Source organism: Cetorhinus maximus, chromosome 1 (assembly GCF_964194155.1).
Source record: "Cetorhinus maximus chromosome 1, sCetMax3.hap1.1, whole genome shotgun sequence".
NCBI classification, from domain to species: domain Eukaryota; kingdom Metazoa; phylum Chordata; class Chondrichthyes; order Lamniformes; family Cetorhinidae; genus Cetorhinus; species Cetorhinus maximus.
Window position 1 is genome coordinate 69,541,724 of NC_135879.1, and position 23,998 is coordinate 69,565,721.

At 42.9% G+C, this 23,998-nt stretch overlaps 1 protein-coding gene across 3 annotated transcripts in view; it reads right to left on the reverse strand.

Moving 5' to 3' along the window:
- Nucleotides 1-10,928: 10,928 nt before the first annotated feature.
- The window catches only part of sorcs2 (sortilin-related VPS10 domain containing receptor 2), an 874,344-nt gene continuing 861,274 nt past the window's right edge, over nucleotides 10,929-23,998 (reverse strand). For 2 of the 3 annotated variants that reach the window (XM_078542265.1, XM_078542248.1), the window contains exons 26-27: nucleotides 19,987-20,144; nucleotides 10,929-13,331 (exon numbers count right to left, since the gene is read on the reverse strand). In XM_078542265.1, the coding sequence (XP_078398391.1) occupies nucleotides 13,267-13,331; nucleotides 19,987-20,144 (223 nt within the window). In that variant the 3' untranslated portion in view covers nucleotides 10,929-13,266. The remainder of the gene's footprint in view (nucleotides 13,332-19,986; nucleotides 20,145-23,998) is intronic. The other variant, XM_078542257.1, reaches the window with a different exon arrangement.

Sequence of the window (23,998 nt, forward strand, 5' to 3'; positions counted from 1 at the left end):
GTAAGTTTGCGGATGACACAAAGTTTGGCCGGGTGGTTAACAGTGAGGTTGAGTGTCTTGGGCTACAGGAAGATATAGACAGGATGGTCAAATGGGTAGATAAGTGGCAGATGGAATTTAACCCTGAAAAGTGTGAGGTGATACACTTTGGAAGGAGTAATTTGACAAGGAAGTAGTCAATGAACAGCATGACACTAGGAAGTTCTGAGGAACAAAGGGACCTTGGCATGTGTGTCCATAGATCTCTGAAGGCGGAGGGGCATGTTAGTGGGGTGGTGAAAAAGGCATATGGGACACCTGCCTTTATCAATCGAGGCATAGATTACAAAAGTAGGGAGGTCATGTTGGAGTTGTATAGAACCTTGGTGAGGCCACAATTGGAGTACTGTGTGTAGTTCTGGTTGCCACATTATAGGAAGGATGTGATTGCACTGGAGGGGGTGCAGAGGAGATTCACCAGGATGTTGCATGGGATGAAACATTTAAGTTATGAAGAGAGGTTGGATAGACTTAGGTTATTTTCGTTGGAGCAGAGAAGACTGTGGGGCGACCTGATCGAGGTGTACGAGGTTATGAGGGGCATGGACAGGGTGGAGAGGTAGCAGCTGTTCCCTTTATTTGAAGGGTCACTCATGAGGGGACACAAGTTCAAAGTGAGGGGCAGGAGGTTCAGGGGGGATGTGAGGAAAAACGTTTTTACCCAGAGAATGGTAATGGTCTGGAATGAGCTGCCTGGGAGGGTGGTGGAGGCGGGTTGCCTCACATCATTTAAAAAGTACCTGGATGAGCACTTGGCACGTCATAACATTCAAGGCTATGGGCCAAGTGCTGGTAAATGGGATTAGGTAGGTAGGTCAGGTGTTCCTCACGTGTCGGTGCAGACTCGTTGTGCCGAAGGGTCTCTTCTGCACTGTGAGATTCTGTGATTAGGAGGTGTCGTCGACAGTGCTATAAAGCGGCACTTGCACAGCAATAACCTGCTCACTGATGCTCAGTTTGGATTCTGCCAGGGTCACTGAACTCCTGACCTCATTACAGCCTTGGTTCAAACATGGACAAAATAGCTGAACTTAGAGGTGAGGTGAGAGTGACTGCCCTTGTCATCAAGGCAGCATTTGTCTGAATGTGGCATTAAGGAGCCCTAGCAAAACTGGAATCAATGTGAATGAGGGGGAAAATGCTCCACTAGTTGGAGTCATACCTAGCACAAAGGAAGATGGTTGTGGTTGTTGGAGGGTTAATCATCTCAAGCCCAGGGCATCACTGCAGGAGTTCATCAGGACAGTGTCCTAAGCCCAAATGTCTTCAGCTGCTTCATCACTGAATCCCCCACTGTCAACATCCTGGGGGTTACTGTTTACCTGAAACTGAACTGGGCCAGCCTTATAAATACTGGCTACAAGATCAGGTCAGATACTGGGAATTTCTGCGGAGAGTAACTCACCTCCTGACTCCCCAAAGCTTTCCATCATCTACAAGGCGTGATGCAATACTCACCATTCACCCGGATGAGTGCAGCTCCAACAACACAAGAAGCTCGACACCATCCAGGGCAAAGCAACCCACTTGATTGGCACCCCATCCATCAGCTTCAACATTTACTCCCTCCACCACCGACACATAGTGGCACCAGTGTGTACCATCTACAAGATGCTCTGCAGCAACATTTGACAGCACCTTCCAAACTCGCAAACTCTACCACCTAGCAGAACAAAGGCAGCAGATGCATGGGAACACCACAACCTTCAGATTCCCCTCCAAGTCACACACCATCTTGACTTGGAACTATTGTGTGTTCCTACATTGACTGCAACGATTCAAGACGGCGGTTCACCACCACCTTCTCATGGGCAATTAGGGGTGGGCAATAAATGCTGGTCTGTCCTACGACGCCCACACCCCATGAATGAATAAATTTTTAAAAAGGCAGCAGAGAAACGTGCTAGGTTTTCAGTCTCTCAGTCTCAGACCCTCGCAGCTAGCAAGGGAGTTGATTGGAGCAAGCAGGAAGCCTGAAAAGATAACTTTTTAATAATCCCTTTACTTTATATGAGGCAAAAGGATTGCTTATGACAGTTCAGTGAGCTCAGTTCCATTTCTGGGAAAGTTTAATATGCTCACACACTGCACGGTGTTCCAATCTTACCTCTAACATTCCAACGAGAAACTAAACTTTTACTAAAGTTCCCCGATGTCTCAGTGGGCAAATTGCGCTCTGTCATCTAGCACTGAAGCAGAAAGATCAGAAAACTCCAGCTTAAAATCCTGGTCTCTGCTGTGTTACTCTGAATAAAGAACTGGGCAGTAAGCCGAGTCAGAATGGAGTGTTGTTGGTAAGTTGGGAGTCTACCTTTACACAAGGCATATGGAAAATTAAGGATTTTTTGGCCAAAAGTTGGTGGTCAATTTTTACATGAGAGCGACCATTATTCAAGTATATACAACAACCCTGAAAGGAATAAATTAGTCAAATGAATCCTCAAGCAACCTATATGTGTATAATGCAGTTATAGGTCTTTTGTTTCTGCATTAAATGTTATTAAAAGGAAAGCCACAATATACTGTCCATGACACATTACTGTGCAATACAGTAAAGAACCAACCTAGAGTGCAGTTTGGATCTATGTGTTTATTAAACAAAATTTCAAGTGCATTCACATTCACATAAAGGCATACCTTTGAATGCGATCGAATACACAGCACGTTACTTAGCTCGACAGTTCGTAAAAATTAATTATGCACAGTGCATTAATCAAAATATAAAGATTGAAAAGATCCTGTTAAACAAAATAAGTACCGCATTCAGGCATTTTTGTGCACATATTCTCTGCGCACTGAAATTAGACAGACACAAACAATCAAATGATAATCGATTACACTGTTCAATCAGATCGTAGATTTGTGTTAACAATTATAAGTAGCATCTCCAAACAAATAAATATACAGAGTTCATCTTTTTGTTGCAACAAGTAGGTCTAGCAGTCTACAAACATTACTATAACTACCAAAAAAAATTGTGACCTGGGAAATTATATACAAAAGCAATGTACAAATAACAGACTCCGTTTACCAATCATACAATTCATGTGGGTATATCTGTGTTGTGTGCAGTATCACTACTTGTACTGCAGAGTGCATCATATGAACAAGTTTTCTTGACCCACAGGTAACCAAAATGTCTTCAGTTAATTGCCTCTCCCTGCACCAACAGTGAGATAGAGCTTTCATTTAATTAATAGAAAAAGCATTTTTCCTGTTGGAAATACCATGGTGACTTGCCAATGTTTATATAGACTGTACAGTGTATGAGTGTATGTGTTAATCAATAAAAGTGCTTTGTAATTTTTTTCAATTAAATGATCATTTGAATTACTCAAAAGCAGCCTTTCAACAAGTACTGTACAAATGGCTATAATTGCCAATTTGAAAATGAAACACTGAATACACTGGTGTCTAGTAAATTAGAGTGCAGTTGTGAGCACAGGTGGTTAAAAAATTGGACACTGAATCTTTCAGATACCATCCAGCACAATTGCTTAGAGTTAAGGGTTCCACAACCAAACAATCTGAAGTCAGTGTAATATAACTACCTAATATCTCTCAACCTGGACCCCATGCTTGTCACGACAGAACCCCAGATAATCCACGTTATGACATGAGTGGATTCCTATGTGGTGTTTTCCTAAAAAAAGTTTAATTAAGAATGTCTTACATTGGTACACCTTACTGGATAAGTTTTCTTGACCTGTACATTTTCATACCTATTACGTTTGACTCCTCCTCAGGAGGGCAATGGCAGTCTCGGTATACAACTCCTCAGTGCCACAGCTCTTATTGCCAGACTGATAGAGAGTATACTTCTCCAGAGGGGATTGATCCAATTCTTTATCCTTTTCTTCCTTACATATGAAAGTGTGTAACTCACGACCATCAACAGAGTTCAGGGAACTCCCCAATTGAATTGAGTCAAGTTCTAATTACAGCACAGGTTGGGCCAAGGACTGTGTGAACTTCCTCCCAGTCTCTCTCGCTCTGCCTTATATTTATGCATGTGAACAGGAACAAAGATTTGGTGATGGAGGAGAGGCTGACTCTGCAGTTGTTCAACCTCAGGCCTTTATAGCAAGATTTCAGTTGTGTCTGTTACTGTGCTACCTATATTGCTAATGTTTAAGATCAATATGGCACCAACCCCAGAGTTTCTGAAAGGGCCTGGTGAGAATGGGTTTCCAAAAGCTGGGCTGCTAGGTGAAGCACCTAATAGAAGTAAGCAAACCAACAGAACCTTGTCAGCCAGTCACAGAGTCAGTCACATTAATAGTCATCCTGGAGGAGCCCATGGTTGCAACAACTCACCCATCCAGCTGAAAGAAATGACAGGTAGACAAGAGGCCTTGTAGGGGCAGGAGAAAAATTAAGGTGGTGAAAAGCTAGGCTAAGATTAAGTCAATGATAGCCTGTAAAGCACTGCCCCAAACTGATAAATCCAAACTTTTTCTTCCAAAATGCCCACAATATTTTTTGCCAGAAAAATAACTGATTTAGTCTCAGTAGCTAAACTTTAGGAAGATGTCCTCAGTCCATTCATTCTCAAGCACAACTTTATCAACAATGGTTTACCAGTTGAAGTGTGTAACTCTGCACTGATGTCTGTTCGATCGCCATTACATAGAATTTTACACAGCACATAAATAAATCATTCAGCCCTGAATGTCTAATCTGGTATTTATGCTCCACATGAGTTTCTTTCAGATGAAGTGAGTCTTAGGTCGGGATTTTCCGTGCCTCCTGGCATGGGTGTATTCGGTGTCATGTGGGCAATATGGCCAGAAGGCCAAAAATCAGTTTCACAAAGTTGTGAAAGCAGTTTGCTATCGTCCACTCAGCCCGTCAATGGCGAGCCGTGTTCCCTGCCATCGGACGTTGGGAACCTCATTGTAATATATCTACATATCATTATAAGGCCAGCCCGCCAGACTCATCCATCCCACCCCCCCAGCCGCTGGATTGTCTGCCCACGTCAGTCAGAAAACACGCCGGTACAGAACACGTCTTGACAAGTGCGACGTGCACAAGTCGGGACTTACCGCCAGGGCCTTGCTCACATTGCAGACATCCAAAGAGCAGAAGATGCTGGAGCCTGACAGCAACAGGATCCTGAAGGAACGTCCATGGCATGCTGGGTGGATTCTCATGGACATGGCTCTGCTGCAAAGCAGCTCATGGAAGTTGGAAAGTCACAGTTGATGTTCACAACAGATGATGGTCGAGAGGGTGGGAGAGGAGGGGCGAGGATCGACTGGGAGAGGAAGAGGTGTCAGGGATGAGGTTGGGAGGGGGGAATGAAAGTGTTAGGGGGTGTGAGGTTGGGGAGGAGGGAGTACGGAGGGAGGGGGGGATAACAGGGAGAAGATGGCAACTGGAGAGGTAGGTGTAAGGCAGGGGTGGAAGGTGTAAGGGAAGGAGTTTGGAGAGGGGGAGGAGTGCGGAGAGGGGAGGGAGTCCAGGGGGAGGAAGGACTGCAGAGAGGAGATAGGGTAAGGGTGGAGGAAGTGAGGGTGCCTGAGGGAATCAGGAAGGGGGAAGGAGTAAGGCTGGAGGGAGCAGTGAGGCTGGAGGAAGAGGTAAGGTTGGAGGAAGGAGTCGGCGAGAGGGGGGGAGGACTAAGGTTGGCAGAAGAAATAACGGTGTCCAAGGGGGTCAGAAAGGGGGAAGAACTAAACGGGGTTGGGCAGGGGGGGGGGGGGGGGGGGGGCGGGGGGAGTTCCAGGGAGGGAAGGGGTCCGGAGGGAGGGGATGTCCAGGGAGGGGTTTGCTAGAGCCATGAATGCCTCCTGGAGAGCAAACTGAGGGTGGGCTTGGTTTGAGGGAATGGTGAGAATGACCAAGGGCAGAGTGAGGCGGTAGGGTGGGGAGGGCGAGGGTTCGACGGTAGTGGCAGAAGGGATGGCCAGAGTGGTTGGTGGGGACTCGGAGGCAGACAGGGACCCTGGGGGAGGGAAGGAGGTGGTCGAGGAGGTGAATGTGGATGGGGGGTGTGTTTTTGGGAAAGAAGGGAACATGCATGTTCACCTGGACACCCCCGAAGGAAAAGGGTTGTGGAAGGTGATGCCAAGGGGGTCAACCGTGATGGAGGAAAGGAAATGGGTGACTGGGGGGGTGCAGTGGCGGGGGAAGACCAGGGAGCTGATGAAAAAGCGACTCCAAACCATGCCGTCCAAATAGAAAGTGAAACGACAGTTATGGTGGGTGAGATCAGGTGCTGCATGGGAGTGTGATCAGTGGGTGGGCGGAGATGCAGGTCAGCTCAGATTGACAACTGAAAGTGAACCCCAGCAGGCAGCATTGAAAATGTTCAGGACATTGAGATGAGTGTGATAAGTGAAGGATCTGTGTGTGGGGAAGAGTGCTTCCACGAGGCTCCAAAAGGCCCTGCCACACACACATACATGTCTCCCTCCAGAATCACCCATTGGCCAGCTGCTCCCTGGTGATAGAGGACGAGGGTGAGGGGCTTACAGGCAAAGGAGACTCAAAAAGGGAGCGGCCAGCCTCTCAGATTGCTGAATGGATGACCCAGGGGTGTCCAGCTGCCACTCCTCCTCCCTTCGGGTGCCCCGGCCTGGCTCTTTGAGAGGAAGGAGCACCTGGAAGGACTTTGAGGTGTCCCATTTCCCGCTCGCATTGCCACTGCAGGAACTCACCCATGGCTCCCATGATGGAATGCAGGTCTGCACACATCTCCATGTTAAGCTGGACAAGGGTCTCCATGGTGTCCACCATCCTCCCCATGGAGGCCTCCATACGCGCACATGTAAGCACCACTTCATCAGAGAGCAGGCAGACACAGTCCTCTGACTCATATGTCACTCTGCTGAGGGCTTCCAACAGCTCTGCGTGATGTTCCCCCGTCTTCCGCTAACACTCCAGGATGAGTTGGAAGGCCAAATCTAGAGGCTCGTCATCTGACTCGGACCTCACAGATGCCAGATCCCCAGCGGCACTCCAAGTGCTGGGGAGCTCGCAGAAATCTGCCTCTGCCTGCTGCAGACATGTGTCCATGCAGTGGCCACCAGATTGTGAACACAAGCCTGCTCTACATCTAGGTCCCACCGAGATGTGTGTCTCTGTGTTGGTGGAGGGTGTGGGTAAGCGCTGTGACGGGTCTTCCAGGCTGCTTATTTCCAGCTCTTCAATGGAGATGTCCTCTTGGCTGGAGGTGAGGACCTGGATGGAGCTGAGGGACTGGCTGGCTGAGGGTGTCGGTTGCTTGGCAGAGCTTCCTGCAAACCAAAGTAGAGATAAGTAGTTCATGTCAGCAGAGTCAAAAGCAGGAGAGAGAGCACTTACATTTGTGTTGAGAGGGAGATGATGTGGTGCAGGATCCTCATGTGGGTGTTTGCTGTGTCCTCACCGTCACTGCAGGCACGGTCCATGTCCTCACCAATCAGTGCAATGGCACACTCCTCAAAGTGAGTGAGGGGCCTAATGTGGGACACTCCATCCCCGGTCTGGGACCTCTTCCTGCTGATGTGAGCAGGCTTCTCCTGCATGAAAGCAGATGGAGAGAGTGTGAGCAGGACACATGGCACTGCGTGGAATGCTTGTGTGGTGAGCAGAGCCATGGACAGGGTATGAGCCTGATGGAGATGTGAGAGTGTGTATGTGAGTTAGTAGTGTTGTCCCTTGAAAAAGGATGTCAGATCCCTGTGGATGTGTGATGGGTTTGTGAGTGTGTGAGTAGAGAGTGATGAGAAGTGAGTTACCCTGGCGGAATGGATGAGACCATTCATCCTGTTGTGACACTGGGTGGCTGTCCTCTTTTGGAGAGCATTGGCGCTGACCACCACTGCCACTGCCTCTCAAGCTGGATTAGTGAGGTTCCTGCCCATTCTGTGGCCAGAGCGGAGGTAGAGGGCATCATGGCGAGCCTCCACTGCGTCCAAAAGGCGCTTGAGGGACGCGTCATTGAACCTGGGAGTTGCAGTCTTTTTACCTATCAGGGTCATGTCTTCTGTGCAGCAGTCGTGGGCTGGAAGCACTGAGAGGTGTGCGCGGCAAAACTTTAAATATGGCACCTGGCGTGATGAAGAGGTGAGGTGATGGCATGGGGGGCGAATGAGGGCTGCCCACCATGGAAATGGCATGTTTCCCTGGATTGCATAATTAATGCGATGCGTTTGGGACGATAAAGTGTGAAAAACCATCATTGCAGCTGGCGGGTAAATCATTCTTTATCCCGCCTGCTACCGTACTTAGTGCAAATCTTTGACGATTCTGCTCTTAATCTCACCCGACTGACATATGATTCATTATGGCACTTAGTGCTATAATAAGTGGGTTTGTACAGCAAAGATGATTTATACAGCAAAGGATGTTGTAATAGTCATTACAAGCAGCATCAAGTAGAAATAGTCTATCAAAAGGGATCTTCAGTGCAGCAATGATACAATACCAGGACACCAGCGTCAGCAATCTTGTATCAAATTGTACTGATCCCATCTGAGACAGATAGACAGAAAGAGGGACAGAAGAGAGAGAGGAAGGGATAGGAATAAAGGGGCAATTGCAACTGAACTCAAAACACATGTGGTTAGATTGACCATGTTAACACAAGGGAAGCTACCAGTGACATTGCATTTCTATCACAGCTTTCAGGAATTATATTCCATGAGTATAATATTAACAGAACTTCAAATATACCAACCATATTTGAAAAAAAAACAATTTTTACTTGCTTCGGTTAACTGGTCTTGGGTCAGCAACAAAAAGGTGGCAAAGAAAAAATTGTAGCACACCTACAGGCACTGCGCAGTGAAATGTTAACAGAGGCTCGCACTGCCAGCAACGTCAGCCCAAATAAACATGAATCACCACTTTGTTCACACAGGTTGTCCTCGACTTTATGATGTTCGAGTTACGACAAACGGCACTTACGACGTTTATCAATTGACACTCTGTTTTGACTTTTCCACATCGGTTTTGACTTTACAACGCCATGTCAATGAACAAGTTCAAATGTTCATACGTGCGCATCGACTTTCTGCACTGCCTGTCTCCCTGACTCAAGACGCTCAGTTGTTGTTCCGACGCCATTTGTGCCGTTCTGTTGAAGGGTCGTGTGGACCCGAAACGTCGACTCTTTTCTTCTCCACCGATGCTGCCAGACCTGCTGAGTTTTTCCAGGTAATTCGATTTTTGTTTTGGATTTCCAGCATCTGCAGTAGTTTTTTGTTTTTAGCCATTTGTGCAGTACTGTACTGTAGTTCTGTATGTATTTTTAGCTTAGTGATTTTTATATCAATATGATTACTATTTACAACATAAGTACATTAATGTTGCTATATTACTCATCTATAATTGATTGAGTTCAAAATTCTGGGTTATTTTAGTGAAAAAAGGGTATTGGACCTTGGTTCATGAGCCAAACCCCCATTTATAACATTGTTCTTATGGGAAAATCAGTTCCGAGTTATGATGTTTTGACTTAAGACACAGTTTTCAGGAATCAATTGTGTCGTAAGTCCGAGGACTACCTGTATAGTGGTGCTGATTGCATCACTAGTAGACAGGTGCATAAGTATGGTGGTTGTTACAGCAAACTCTGCAGAGAGTGGAACATGCCTTTGGGTTACATCTGCAATGATTAAAAAGTGCTAGCCATAAGTGCTAAAACATTGGAATGCTCCCCCAGGTGACTCCTTCAACCCTTTTGTTAGATTTTAATACCATTGTTCGCAGCAACTTTCACCGTCTACACATTGCTTTCTGTTGCATATTCAATAAACAGCCACACAGGACGCAATCTTTAAGATATTGTAACAAAATGGCAATATAATTAATAATGGAGGAGGCCCATGTAACTGTGTCACTGATGGTTCCCAGTATCAACAAAGGAAAATTAGGAACAGGGGAGTAGGCCATTGAGCCCCTCAAGCCTACTTTGTCATTCAGTTAGATCATGGTTGATCTGTACATCAACTCTACTGCCCTGCTTTTGCTCTAGATCACTGGACACCCTTACCCTACAAAAATCAATCCTGAAAGTTTCAATTGTTTCATTGGAGAGAGAATTCCAAATTTCTACTCCCACTTAAAAAGTGCTTCCTGATTTTATTCCTAAATGGTTTAGCTCTAATCTTAATATTGTTCTGGATGACCCCCACTATTGGAAATTCCCTATATCTATACTATTCAATTCTTTCAACATTTTATATACTTCAATCAGATCAACCCCCAAACAATGCTTCCATCCAAAATATTAATAATTCCTCATTTCAGATGCAGTGTAATGTTTTTAACTTTCTGGCATTTGTGGATTTCCTTTTTTTCTCAGCTATAAACAACCAGGCTAGGCTGAAAAAGAACTCTGCACTGGCTGAGACCCTGAAAGGATGGAATGAACAAAGACTAGGGCCATTTGGAAAGTGGAATCATACAGCACACAAGGGGCCATTCTGTGGCTCTTTGAAGTGCTATTCAACTAGTCCATTCCCTACTCTTTCCCCATTGCCCTGCACTATTTCCTTTTCAAGTATATGTACATTACTCTTAAATCTGCTTCCTCCACCTTTTCAACACTGCACTCCAGATTGTAAGAACCAAAAAAATTTAATTTCACCTCCCCTCTGGTTCTATTGCCATTCACCTTAAATCTGTAACATCTGGTTGCTCACAACCTTGCCAACGAAAACTGTTTCTCTCTACCTACTATATAGCATTCTTAATTTTGAACACCTCTATTAAATCTCCCTATAAACTTCTCTGCTCTAAGGAGAAGAGCCCTAACTTTTGTAGTCTCTCCACACAGCTTAAGTCGTTCAACTTTGGTACCAACATGGTAAATCTCCTCTGCACCCTCTCCAAGGCCTTGACATTCTCCCGTATGATTCCCAGAATTGAACACAATACTCCAGCTGAGGACTAGCTGCTTGGAGTAACTGAACTAGTTTATTTTCATTTGGAGGTAAAGCACAAAGAGAAAAGTTTCAGTTTCACTCAACAAAATTATTCCAATTTTGACCTTCATAAGAAATAACTGTTGCTTTTTTTTATTCATTCCTGGGATGTGAGCCTCGCTGGCAAGGTCAGCATTTGTTGCCTATCCCTAATTGCCCTTGAGAAGGTGGAAGTGAGCTGCCTTCCTGAACCACTGTAGTCCATGTGGTGTAGGTACACCTACAGTGCTGTTAGGAAGAGAGTTCTAGGTTTTTGACCCAGTGACGGGGAAGAACAGCCGAAAAAGTTCCAAGTCATGATGGCGTGTGGCTTGCAAGGAAAATTGCAGATGTCTGCGTCTGTTGCCCTTATCCTAGGTGGTAGAGGTCATGAATTTGCAAAGTGCTGTCAAAGGAGCCTTGGCGAGTTGCCGCAGTGCAAGATAGGACATACTGCTGCCACTGTGCACCAGTGATGGAAGTGGTGAACGTTTAAAGTGGTGGATAGCATGCCAATCATGCCAATAGCATGCTTTTTCCTGGATGGTGTCAAGCTTCTTGAGTCTTGATTGGAACTGCAGTCATCCAAGCAAATGGAGAGTATTCCATCATACTCCTGACTTGTGCCTTGTAGATGGTGGACAGGTTTTGTGGAGACAGATGGTGACTTAATCACCGTAGAGTTCCCAGTATCTGGCCTGCTCTTATAGCCGCAGTATTTGTGGCTGGTGCAGTTAAATTTCTGATAACCCCCAGGATGTTGATAGTGGGGGAATCAGCAATAGTAACGCGATTGAATGTCAAGGGGAAATGGTTAGATTCTCTCTTATTGGAGATGGCCATTGCCTGGCCCTTGTTTGGTATGAACGTTACATGCCACTTAACAGCTCAAACCTGAATGTTGTCTAGGTCTTGCTGCAAGCAGGCACAGACTGCTTCAGTATCTGAGGAGTTGTGAATGGTACTGAATAGTGCAAACATCAGTGAACATCCCCAGTTCTGATTTTATGATTGAGGGAAGGTCATTGATGAAGCAACGGAAGGTGGTTGGGCCTAGGACACTATCCTGAGGAACACCCGAGGTAATGTCACGGGCCTGACTTAATTGGCCTCCAGCAACCATAACCACCTTCCTTTGTGCCAGGTAGGACTCCAACCAATGGAAAGTTTTCCTCCTGATTCCCAATTAACTTCAATTTTACTAGGTCTTCTAGTTGCCAAAATCAGTCAAATGCTGTTTTAATGTCAAGGGCAGTCACTTGCACCTCACCTCCGAAATCTGTCCACGTTTGAATCAAAACTGTAATGAGATCAGGACCCTGGGAACCCAAACTGAGCAAGTTATTGCTGACCGAGTGCTGCTTGATAGCTGTTTTAGGTTGAGTTTGCAGAAAAATACTTTTCCTTTGTCTTCAACAGCTGAGAGAAGGTGGCAGCCAGTTAATTTATAGCATTTACTGTTTCCAATTGGACTATCAACTAAAATGGATGATCAAATCAAGTGATTACCTCAGCAGCAGTGGCAACAAGGCCTGTGGGATCATAGCACAAGGATATTTCAAAAGGTTACACCATAATTTAGGGAAGTCCAAAACATTGAAATTAATTGGAGAAGCAGAAGGAAGATTCGTGTAAAATTTTAACAGGATAGGAATGCCATGAGAGTGGGTTGGAAAACTACGGGAACAATTTTTGTTTTCCTTGCAATGGGAGGGGTCAGTAGGTGGAATGAATCACCCGCCCATTATAGAACCACTTTATTTCTCGAATCTCGAGTGGCAGGTTCTATAATATGCAGTGAAGACAAAAATTTATTCCTGTACGTTTCAACAAGCTAGATTGTTTGACACCCAAACTGAGAAATGACAACTCATTTACTCTTTTAAAAACATATCAGAAAATCTTTCAGATGTAAAAAATTCATTCATTTGAATGGAAATAATGTGAATGTCCATATGGGAAAGTGGCAAATAATATTCAATGTACCTTTCTTTTTCTCAAACAGGTTGCAAGAAGGGAAAGAGAGAGGTTCACTTAAAAACATTTTGAAGGCAGCTTGTTCTCAAGCTCAGTAGAGCTCGTTCATAGGAAGATGCAGCGCCTGGCACAGCAATAATAACTTCAGGGTTCCATTCTGTGATGCCACTCTCTCTGTAAGGGTGCTTCTAACATGCTGATGCTTGATTGAAGACTTAGTAACTATTGGAGGCAAGATTACCCACAGTCCTATCACCACAATGGAGTTCATCTCACTGCCTCACTTCCTCTCATCCCCAGGAACAACAAAATAAAATGGAGGTGAGTCTTAACACTACTTCCAGAGCAAACATCAGCTACTCAAGTAATTGTGCGTTTCCCGGGAGTTTATGCTGAGAACCACAGAAGAGTGTCCACCTGTATCAAAGATTAAAAGACAAAAAGAAAACACTGATTATGATTTGGAATTTCTGTATCCTGATGTTTATAAACACCCAGTCGCTATACTCTTATACCAATAGAAGACACTAGCTGGCAAATTGGTCTTGCACTAAATGCACTGCACATGAGTAAACATGCACCAAAGAATGCAGTTCGTCAGGCCAAAGGTAAGTCCTGGGAGAAGGAAGGTGAATGGGAGTTGCAGGGAGAAGTGGGTGGTGACTGCACATTGGCAGTGGATTGAAGTAATGCAGTGGAGCCAAGATCATCACTCATTATCCTCTTGGCTTAATAGCAGGATCAGTGAAAAAAAGTTACAAATTCATCGATGGTCTACAGTGGTCCTTTTAAGGACTGCTAGTCAAGCTGCCGTTGATCCTGATAAGTTTAAGTGAAACATGCATGATGCATGCTCAGACCAGTTTGTTTCTAAATTTGGCATGGAGCTCTTAAACAGGCATTAAGCCCTTGATTAGCTTTTTCTTAGGGCATGGCTCCTATTTTAGATGGGCATTTGGAGGTCATTGGTGGTCAATCTAGCAGGCAGTGCACTTCCAATAGGGATCATTCAAAGGATTGCACCACAAAATTGGTCCCCTCAAACCCGATTTTTGCCTAAAAATCGTGCACATTAGAGAAGCATAAATGAAGTGCCCAATTAGTCTTCAGAGCTTCAACCTGACTTTTGAAACTCTCTGTAATCTTCCCTACTTTACTAATTGTAGCATATAGATAATGTGGGGCAGAGTAGGAGTTAGACTTTTGGCTTATGAATCCAACATGTTGCACCTATTTTCCAAGGTGACCACTGTTAAGTCTACTGCTTGTACTAAAAAGTCAGAACTTTGAGCTTTTTTGTCATACACTGCACTGCTTTTGTACAATGCCAAAACATACCAATTCTGTATAAAAGTAATGCATTACACTGTGCTATCTCTATGCAGCATTAGAATATAGGCCTGTCATAGTTTAGTAATATTGTCAGGAAAAATACAAAATAGAATTTCTTCTTCATTTATCATGCAACTGGAAATTAGAAAATATTAGTGCAAAGGTTTTGCACACTGCAGGGCTACTTTTTATGAAATTCTTTTTAATGAGAAGCATTAGTTGTAACTGGGTACATTTAAATTTGAAGTAAAATTAAATCTACAAATACAGTATTTGATGGTAAAAACTTTTCAATTTATCATATTTTTAGAGTATGAGATGATTCTCTTGTTGCCATTTGGAACAATTAAAAATAACCAAGCAAAATTTTATAATGAAGGCAAAATCATGTTTTATACACAGCTGGCAATATGCATTGTCAGAACGTGCAGAAATGTATGATTTAAGTTAAGAAATGGGCAATTTAGAAACATCATCAATGAGTGGTTATTAGTTACTCGAGTTTAAACAAATTACCCTGTGCAGTTCAGTATAATCTACAGTGTGCAAAGCATTAGAATAATCTTTTCCTAACTGCTCACTTATAGTGGGAGCAAATTTTGCCTTGCTAAATTGGCCTTGATAAGACATTAACAGCCTCAAAATGGGGTCAGGAGATTCACCACCCAGGTAATGCCATCATTTTCAAAGAGTCCTTAGGAGCCTAGTAATAGCAGTAGGCCACTTAGCCATGGGAGCTGTTCTGCTGCCGTTCAGCATGATCATGGCTGATCTGCAACCTAAGTCCATATACCTGTCTTTGCCCCCTATCTTTTAATATCATTGTCTTTCAATCTCAGATTTAAAATTAACAACATACCTAGCATCTACCATTTGCAGAAATGAGTTCCAAACTTCTATCACCTTTTGTTTGTAGAGCTGTTTCATTTTTTGACTCCTGAAAGGTCTGGCTCTATTTTTTATATTATGCCACCTAGTCATAGATTCCCTAACCTGCTAAAATATTTTTTCTTGATCTACCCCATTTGTTCCCCTTAATATCTTGAAAACTTAAATCAAATCATCATTAACCTTCTAAATTCCAAGGAATACAACTCTAGTTTGTGTAATCTCTCCTTGTAAAGTAACCCTTGGAGTCCAAGTGTAATTCTGACAAATCTACACTGCACTTACTCCAAGGCCAATATAACCTTCCTAAGGCATGGTACCCAGAACTGCTCTCAGTCCTCAAGGTTACTGTGAGTGTTATGTGGTTGGAAAGGGCAGAATACTGAAGACAAGGGAATGTAAATTAGATAATACCCATTGCTGCTGCCCATTAGACCATTTAAAGGGAAAAGAGAAGTGAGTCTCTTGGGATTCTGTGCTATCAGTTCTATCATTTTTGGAGCTTTCTCCTCCTGTTGGTTGTTTACTTGTCCACCACCATTTCTGTTTGAACCGTCCCAAAGCACGCAGAATTGTCATGGAAATGGGCTCAAGGGGTCAGGAGAGTCTTTTCTTTAATTTATCCGGGTTTCTCACAGAAAGCAGTTGCAGGTTTGCTCTTGTGTAGGCCACAGCTCACTGAGTCAGGAGAACAAAAGGAGTAAATGTTAATCAGGCCTGCACCTTAAGCAAAGAAAGTGCTAACTTTACCATTCACCATGTGGAATGCGGCTGGGGGTTCAATCTCAGTTTGGTATTCGTGAGCAGAAAAGAAGCTAGAAGATTTGCATAGCTTTAAGCTAGAAGAAGAAGTTTACAGTGGTCCTCACAGTAAAAAGTAGTTCGCTTGGAGAATGCAGTGAAGCCTAATTTTGAGCTGAGGAATCCACAGTTGTGAGGTTTTGATGAGAAATTGGAGGATTGCTTAGCCAAAAGCTAATGGAAGGATTCCCATGAAATGTCATGCTGCGGAGAATATCTGGAACATGGAGGAGAAATTAAAGTGAATTCTGGAGGGTTGTGGCATACCTTTGAGTTGATCCCAGGAAAAGTGAATGAACCTTCAAGATTCTTGTAATGCATAAGGGAATTCTTGGGGGAAGCAAAAAGTAGAACTGAATTTACAGCATAGAATTAAGGGGAGACAGTGGCGTAATGGTAATGTCACTGGACTAGTAATCCAAAGACAAAAACAAAAATAACTGGAAAAACTCAGCAGGTCTGGCAGCATCTGTGGAAGGGAGCACAGTTAACATTTCGAGTCCGCATGACTCTTCAACAGAACTGACCCAGGCTTATGCTCTGGGGACATGGGTTCAAATCCCACCATGGTAGCTGGTGGAATTTAAATTCAATTACTGAAAAAAAGAGACATGTTGTTGAAGCTTTTTGCCTTGCACTCATCAGGACAGACGCAACAGGACAGCCATTATCCTGCAGTTTGTCTTATCTATGACTGGTTCTGCACAACATGAATTAGCCAGATGGTTGAATGAGTTGTTATTCTCTAATGTGCCTCACAAGGAAGCCATAGATATTTGTGCTGCATCACTATAACGTGGCAATCTAGATGCACCACCATGTTCTGAATCTGTATCAATTGAACTTATGAACTTAACAACTCATGCAGTTGAATTCAGCTTTAATGACACCATGTATGCCCAAATAGATGGTATTGCCATGGTTTCCATGAGAAAACGTTTTTGATGGAATGACTCCCAACCCTTTGCATATTTCCAATATCTGGATGACACATTTGCTATATTTTAATCTGCAGCGACAAATAAAACTTTCCTTACACACCTTAATGCGCACACCAATCTGCGCTCAAATTCACCTTTGAAAAGGAGCAGCCCAACGTGCACTCTTCCTCGATGTTCTAATTGAGAAATCCACTAAAATGTTCTCTACAACTGTCTACTGCAAGTCAACCTTCACTGGTCAATATAGGCATTGGGATTCCTACAGCTCCACATGGTACAAGATTGACCTTAGCGGCAATCTCATAAATAGGGCTCGAGCCATTTGCTCAACATGCAAGCTTGACACTGAAATAGGGCGCATCAACGCTATCCTGTGAGATAATGGCTACCCCGATGAGGCCATTGCTCGCTGTGTATTGTGCGCACTCACAAATGGTCCTAAGGCCACTACTTGCGGACATGATAAGTGTCCAGTCTACCTTAAATTACCCTGAAAAGGTGAAGTATCTCAAAAATTTGAGCAATATGTGAAGCTAGTCATTTCAAACTGCTACTATGCAGCGGTAACATGAATGGTGTTTTCCACTAACAGGATTCTGTCGCCAAAAAGATGTTCTGCCTACCACGCAAATGAGCAATGTGGTATATGAATTTCAGTGCTGGTGCACTGCCAAGGTACGTAGGCCGTACGTTTCAATGATTGGTGGGTCGTATCAAACAGCACGTCCTTTTGGCTGTTTGCAATAGGCAAAGTAGTGACCATACTTTGTAGCATCAACTATTTGAAGTAAAATTTACCTTTTTATTTTAAATATCCGTCACCAGTTAATTAATGTTTGAGCTATGTTGATTTTAGTTGGTTTGTTACCATACAAGTTTTAAAAAGTAAAATCTTGTCCAGCGATTTTCCTTCCATTGGTGTCATGGGGATTCCTTTCTTTTAAAAAGTTATTGGTCTTTATGGGGATCGTAACTATGTGGCTTTTTCTCCCATCATCGAAATTGCTAATAAATACATTGAATAGTTGAGGTCCCAACACAGGTTGTGCAATGAGTCACATTCTACCAATTAGAGTACCTGCACATTATCCTTACTCTGTCTCCTGCCACTCAGCAAATTTCCAAACCAAGTTAACAATTTGCTTTCAATTCCATGAGTTTCAACTCATTCCTTTAACTAACAGTAACCTATGAGAGACTTCATCAAATGCCTTTTGGAAGTACATACAAATAAACATTTATGGACATCCCCCTGTCCACTTTAGTCACCTCTACAAAATATTCAATTCCGTTCGTCGGACATGACCTGCCCTTTACAAATCCATGCTGGTTCTCTCTGATCAGCTGAAACTTTTCAATTCTTCAATCACCCTACCTTTAATTATAAACTCTAGTAAATTCCCAACAGATGGTTAGGACAACTGGTCTGTAATTCCCAGTTTTTCCAGGTAATTCTGTTTTTGTTTTGTAATTCCCAGTTTCCCTTTTTCGTCTTTCTTAATAGTGGATGGCATGCAGAATATTCCCAACTAAAGGAACGGTTCCTGAATTGAGAGAACTTTGGATGGTTATAATTAGAGCATCTGCAATGTTCTCACCTTCTTCCTTTAAAACCATCTGGTCCTGTGATTTGTCACTCTAAGCTGTTATTTTCTTCATTATTGTTATTTTGCTCACATTAAATTTGGTGAATCCCATTCATGATTCAATATAAGTCTCCTTAGGATATCTGGCACACTATCCTCTTCCTCTACTGTAAGTACTGATAAAAATTATTCAACATGTCCACCATTTCCTTATTTTCATGGATGAATATCAGCATTATCAGTTTTCGAGGAATTTCACTTGCTCCTGAACAACCTCTATTTCTCTTAATTGTAAAAGTTTTTGTGTTGATTTTGATTTACCTTGTAGGTTTCTTCTATAATCTATTTTTATAGCTCCTGCTCTCTGCTTTGACACCCTTTGCTGTTCTTTGAATCTCTGCCATTTACCAGGATCTGTGCTATTTTTTGCATTTTTGTATGCTTTTTCTTTTAATTTTATGCTGTCTCTTACCTCTTTAGTCACTTGTGACTGTTTTCATTGGAAAGACCTCTTGTCCCTTTGGGGTATAAACTAGTTCCGTATCACACTAATTTTTTTTTAAAAGAACACCTCCCACGGATCTTCTGCTGTTTTACCAATTTACGAATTTTCCCAGTTTCCTTTCCTTGGGCAGCTGGTCTGTTTCAAGAGGTAAGCCTTTTGATTATGCAATTCAAGCTTCTATTACCTGGTTAGGGCTCGGACTCAAATTTTAGGGACACACAGACGAGGTGTGTGTCATGTTTTGGCATTGAGTGGCCTACCTAGCAGTCCTGAAAGGAACTGCTGTTGTCTGATCCAAAAACAGTTAAGGAAAGTTTCTGGGTTAAATTTTTGTGGAGCCAGGAGGAGCACTGCACAAAAATACTGCAGATCACTGCTGGCCCAAATTTATTTTTAAAAATATAAACAAATTGATATTTGTTAGGACTCAGCTGGAGTATTATGTTCAATTCTGGCTATCACACTTGAGGAAGGATATTAAGGCCTTGGAGAGGGTACAAAAGAGATATACTAGAATGCTACCAGGAATGAGGGATTTCAGTTATGTGGAGAGATTGGAGATGCTGTTTATTTTCTTCCTAAAACAAAGAAGGCTAAGAAAAGCTTTGATGGAAGTGTAATAGAGTAAATAAAGAGAAACTTTCCAGTGCAGAAGGATCGGTAACTAGAGGACAGATTTGAGGCAATTGGCTAAAGGACAAGTGACATGAGAATTTTTTTTTTTTAAACAACAATGAGTTGTGATCTGGAATGCACTAACCAAAAAGGTTGAAGCAGTTTCAATAGTAACTTCCAAAAGAGCATATGATGCTATGAAGAGAAACAAATTATAGGGATACCGACAAAAAACAGGCAAGTGGGACTAATTTGGTTGCTCCAACAAAGTGACACAGGCATGTTGGGCTGAATGGCCACCTGCAGTGCTGCATCTTTCTATGAGTCTATTAATTTAACCAGGCAAGTTTTATTCCAAATATCATTGTTGAAAAAAAGAAAGAAACTGAAATAAAACAGGCTACCTCTTCCGTTACCTAGCGTCTGGGAGTCCAAATCATCATCAATATATTCTTCCCCTTGTATGATGTGCTGTGTGTCTTCACTGTGATTGACAGGGCTGGTCATTTCCTGCTCCTTTTCATTATGCATCTGTGCATAAACATTCCGCCCAGGTATCTTCCTGCCACACAAAGGGAGAATATATCTACTGTCAGTGTGCATTATCACCATAACAATAGTTTTGTATTTTAATAATAGAATTATAATTTCTGATTTTGTACTCTGAGAAGAAGCCTCGCCCATTGGGAGCCCATTAGGTGGTGCACTGCTCATGGTTCTCTTAATATTTAAATGAATGGTAGGAGAATCCTGTAAAATGCAGCTTTGGTAGTTACTCCTGTAAAGTACTAAGAATTGTAATTCTTTTCCACAAGCACAAGCAAATGATTGTTTTTATTAAGCTTGTGCTTTTACTAAGCTAGTGCTAATCATGTTGATAATGGTGCAATGGCACCGCCAGTACTGGAAAAACAAAGATAAGGCCACCTTATCCTAGCCACTAGAGAAATGAAGAATCAAAGTGAATTAGTATTGTAATTCTGCATGTCTTGCATCAGTGCAACTGATCAGTGGTTTTCACCAAGATGAACTGTATAGTTCCCCAAGAAGCAATTTTAAAAAATACACATATTTTTGGTTGTGGAAATGACTGGCAAGGGCACATTAATTGTGTAGTCCAGTTACCTTGACAAGGTGGCACTGGGACATTTCCTTGAACTACTTACTGTGGTAACGGTGTTCCCACAAAGGCGCTGGGTAGGCATTTCCAAGAATTTGACCCAGCAATGCTGAAACAATGGTGATGTATGTCCAAATCAGGATGGGTATGACTTGAAGGAAATCTTGGGAGGTGACAGCATTCTTACAACATTGCTGCTCTTATTCTTTATGATTGTGGAGGTCACAGTGGAAAGATGTGTTGTCTAAGCAACCTTGGTGAGGTATTGCAGAGCATCAGGTAGATCAGGAGTGGGAACCCTTTTTCTTATCATGGGCCATTCACACAGACAAAATCAGTCGCAGGCCACATACACATAAAAATCAACAGTGTGGGTGGAGCTCTTTAGTACATAAAATTGCAATGTCAACTTGTAATCTGATTTGAGCTCTTTCCATGGAATAGCAACCATAGTCAAAGGTAATATTTCTCAGCATTCCTGGTGTCATTCTTTTGTTTAAATTAGATGGCAAGTTTCCCAACCCAGAAGTCTAACACTGTCCTAAAATTCATCTGGGACTTAATTGTTTTCAGGCAGCATCATGGTCAGTTACAGAGCCAAACGAGCAGCCCATGCTGTCATGATGAGTTTGTACAGATCTCACTAAAAATAGCAAAAGGCAAAATACTGCAGGTGCTGGAAATCTGAAACAAAAACAGAAAATACTGGAAAAACTCAGCAGGTCTAACAGCATCTGTGGAGAGAAAGACAGAGTTAACGTTTAGTTAACTCTGCCTTTCCACAGATGCTGTTAGGCCTGCTGAGGTTTTCCAGCATTTTCTGCTTTTGTTTCACTAAAAATAGCATCTGGGACAACAAAAAAAAGTAATTGAGGCTATAGAAAGATCTAGTGCTGTATTCAGACTCTACACAAAAAATCTGAGCTCATTTAAATTTTTAGAAATCTTGCTGCGGGCCAGATGAAATTGAACAATGGGCCGGATCTGGCCCAGGGACCATAGGCTCCTCACCCCTGAGATAGATCATTCATACTGTAGCCAGAGTACTCTGGTGGTGAGGATGGAGATTGCGTCCATTGCAGGGGCAACAATCAAGTGAACTGCTCTACTCTGTTTAGTGTTGAGCTTTTTGAGTGTTGCTACAGCTGAACTCGTGTGGATGAATGGCGAATATTAGTTTCATACTCATCTGAGCCTTGCCCTTGGTGGACAGGGACTTAAAGTATCAGGAGGTGAGGCACTCATTGCAAAGTACTCAGGTTTTGCCTTGCTCCAGTAGCCATGATGTTGATGTGGTTAATCCAGATCAATTTCTGGTAAATGGTAACCCACAAAATTGCTGATGGAGGTTAATTTGGTGATGAGGGTGTCATTCTAGATCAAGGGGAGATGGTTGGTCTATGCCCTGCTGTAGATGACCATTACTTTGCATTTATGTGGTACAAATATTATCTGCCATTTGCCAGTCTAAGTCTTGATGTGATGCAGGACCTATTGTAGGTTGACATAGCTGCTTCATTATTAGCAGTGTTGCGAATGGAGCTGAACACACTGTGGAATCATCAGCAAATAGCCCCATCCTTGATATTATGATTGAGGGATTAGTCTAACTATTCACAGCTTCCCTATTTCTAAAATGTAATCGAAACTTAAAAAGACAAAACAACCTGCAATTAGACTTTAGATGGATTGTGCAGGTATTCTAGAGAGCCTTAAGCAATTTTAAATTTTAAGGAAGTCCTAAAATTTTAAATTAATTACCCTGCTATACATCATCCATATAGCCACACCAAATTCAGACAGTTTGCATGGCATCATTAAACTTCTTAACAAAATGAAAGGCCTCTTATGATTTGTAATACCTAACACGCGATGTGAAGTATACAGCTAGAGATTTACATTTTTTTAAAAAGCACTCAAGCACCTTGCTCTATTTCAAACTTTTGGGTTGCAGTGCATCATTTGCACAATGGAGATGTTAGTAGTGTGTGAACCTCTGAAAATTCTTAACTTCAGTAGAGACATAGGGGGCACAAATTGTTCTGGGTCTGTCTTTGGGCCTAGACTCAGTGCTGGGTGAGCAGCTCACACAAACAGAAAGGTATAAAGCCATCCCCAAATGGAAAGAAAGAAACAAACTCGCATTTCTATAGCACCTTTCACAACCTCAGGACATCCCAATGCACTTTTACAGCCAATTAAGTGCGTCTGAAGTGCAGTTACTGTAGTAATATAGGAAATACGGCATTTAATTTGAGCACAGCAAAATCCCACAAACAGCAATGAGATAATGGCCCGATAATATATTTTCACTGGTGTTGGTTGAAGGATAAACTTTGCCCAGAGCCCCAGGGAGAACTCCTCTTCAAATTTTTCTTCTTAGTCATGTTTGGCCACACAATTGTCCTCCGTCATGCAGCTGGGTGGGGCATTCTTATCTATCCAGTTTTAGCCAGATAGTCATTTGCAATACAAAAACAGAAATACCTGGAAAAACTCAGCAGGTCTGGCAGCATCGGCGGAGAAGAACAAAGTTGACGTTTCGAGTCCTCATGACCCTTCAACAGAACTAAGTAGAAATAGGAAAGGGGTGAAATATAAGCTGGTTTAAGGGGGAGCGGGGGGGGGTGTGGGGGGCTGGTTGCTGGGACAAGCAAGCAGTGATAGGAGCAGAGAACCAAAAGATGTCACGGACAAAAGAACAAAGAGGTGTTGAAGGTGGTGATATTATCGAAAAGAATGTGTTAATTAAGATTGGAGAGCAGGACAAGGAAGGTAGCTCTGGTGGGGGTGGGGTGAAATAAACCATGGGTGGAATACATTTAAAAATAATGGAAATAGGTGGGAAAAGAAAAATCTATATAAATTATTGGAAAAAACAAAAGGGAGGGGGAAGAAACGGAAAGGGGGTGGGGATGGAGGAGGGAGTTCAAGATCTAAAGTTGTTGAACTCAATATTCAGTCCGGAGATCTTGAACTCCCTCCTCCATCCCCACCCCCTTTCCGTTTCTTCCCCCTCCCTTTTGTTTTTTCCAATAATTTATATAGATTTTTCTTTTCCCACCTATCTCCATTATTTTTAAATGTATTCCACCCATGGTTTATTTCACCCCACCCCCACTAGAGCTACCTTCCTCGTCCTGCTCTCCAATCTTAATTAGCACATTCTTTTAGATAATATCAACACCTCTTTGTTCTTTTGTCCGTGACATCTTTTGGTTATCTGCTCCTATCACTGCTTGCTTGTCCCAACAACCAGCAGCCCCCCACCCGCCCCCTACCCCTCCCCCTTAAAC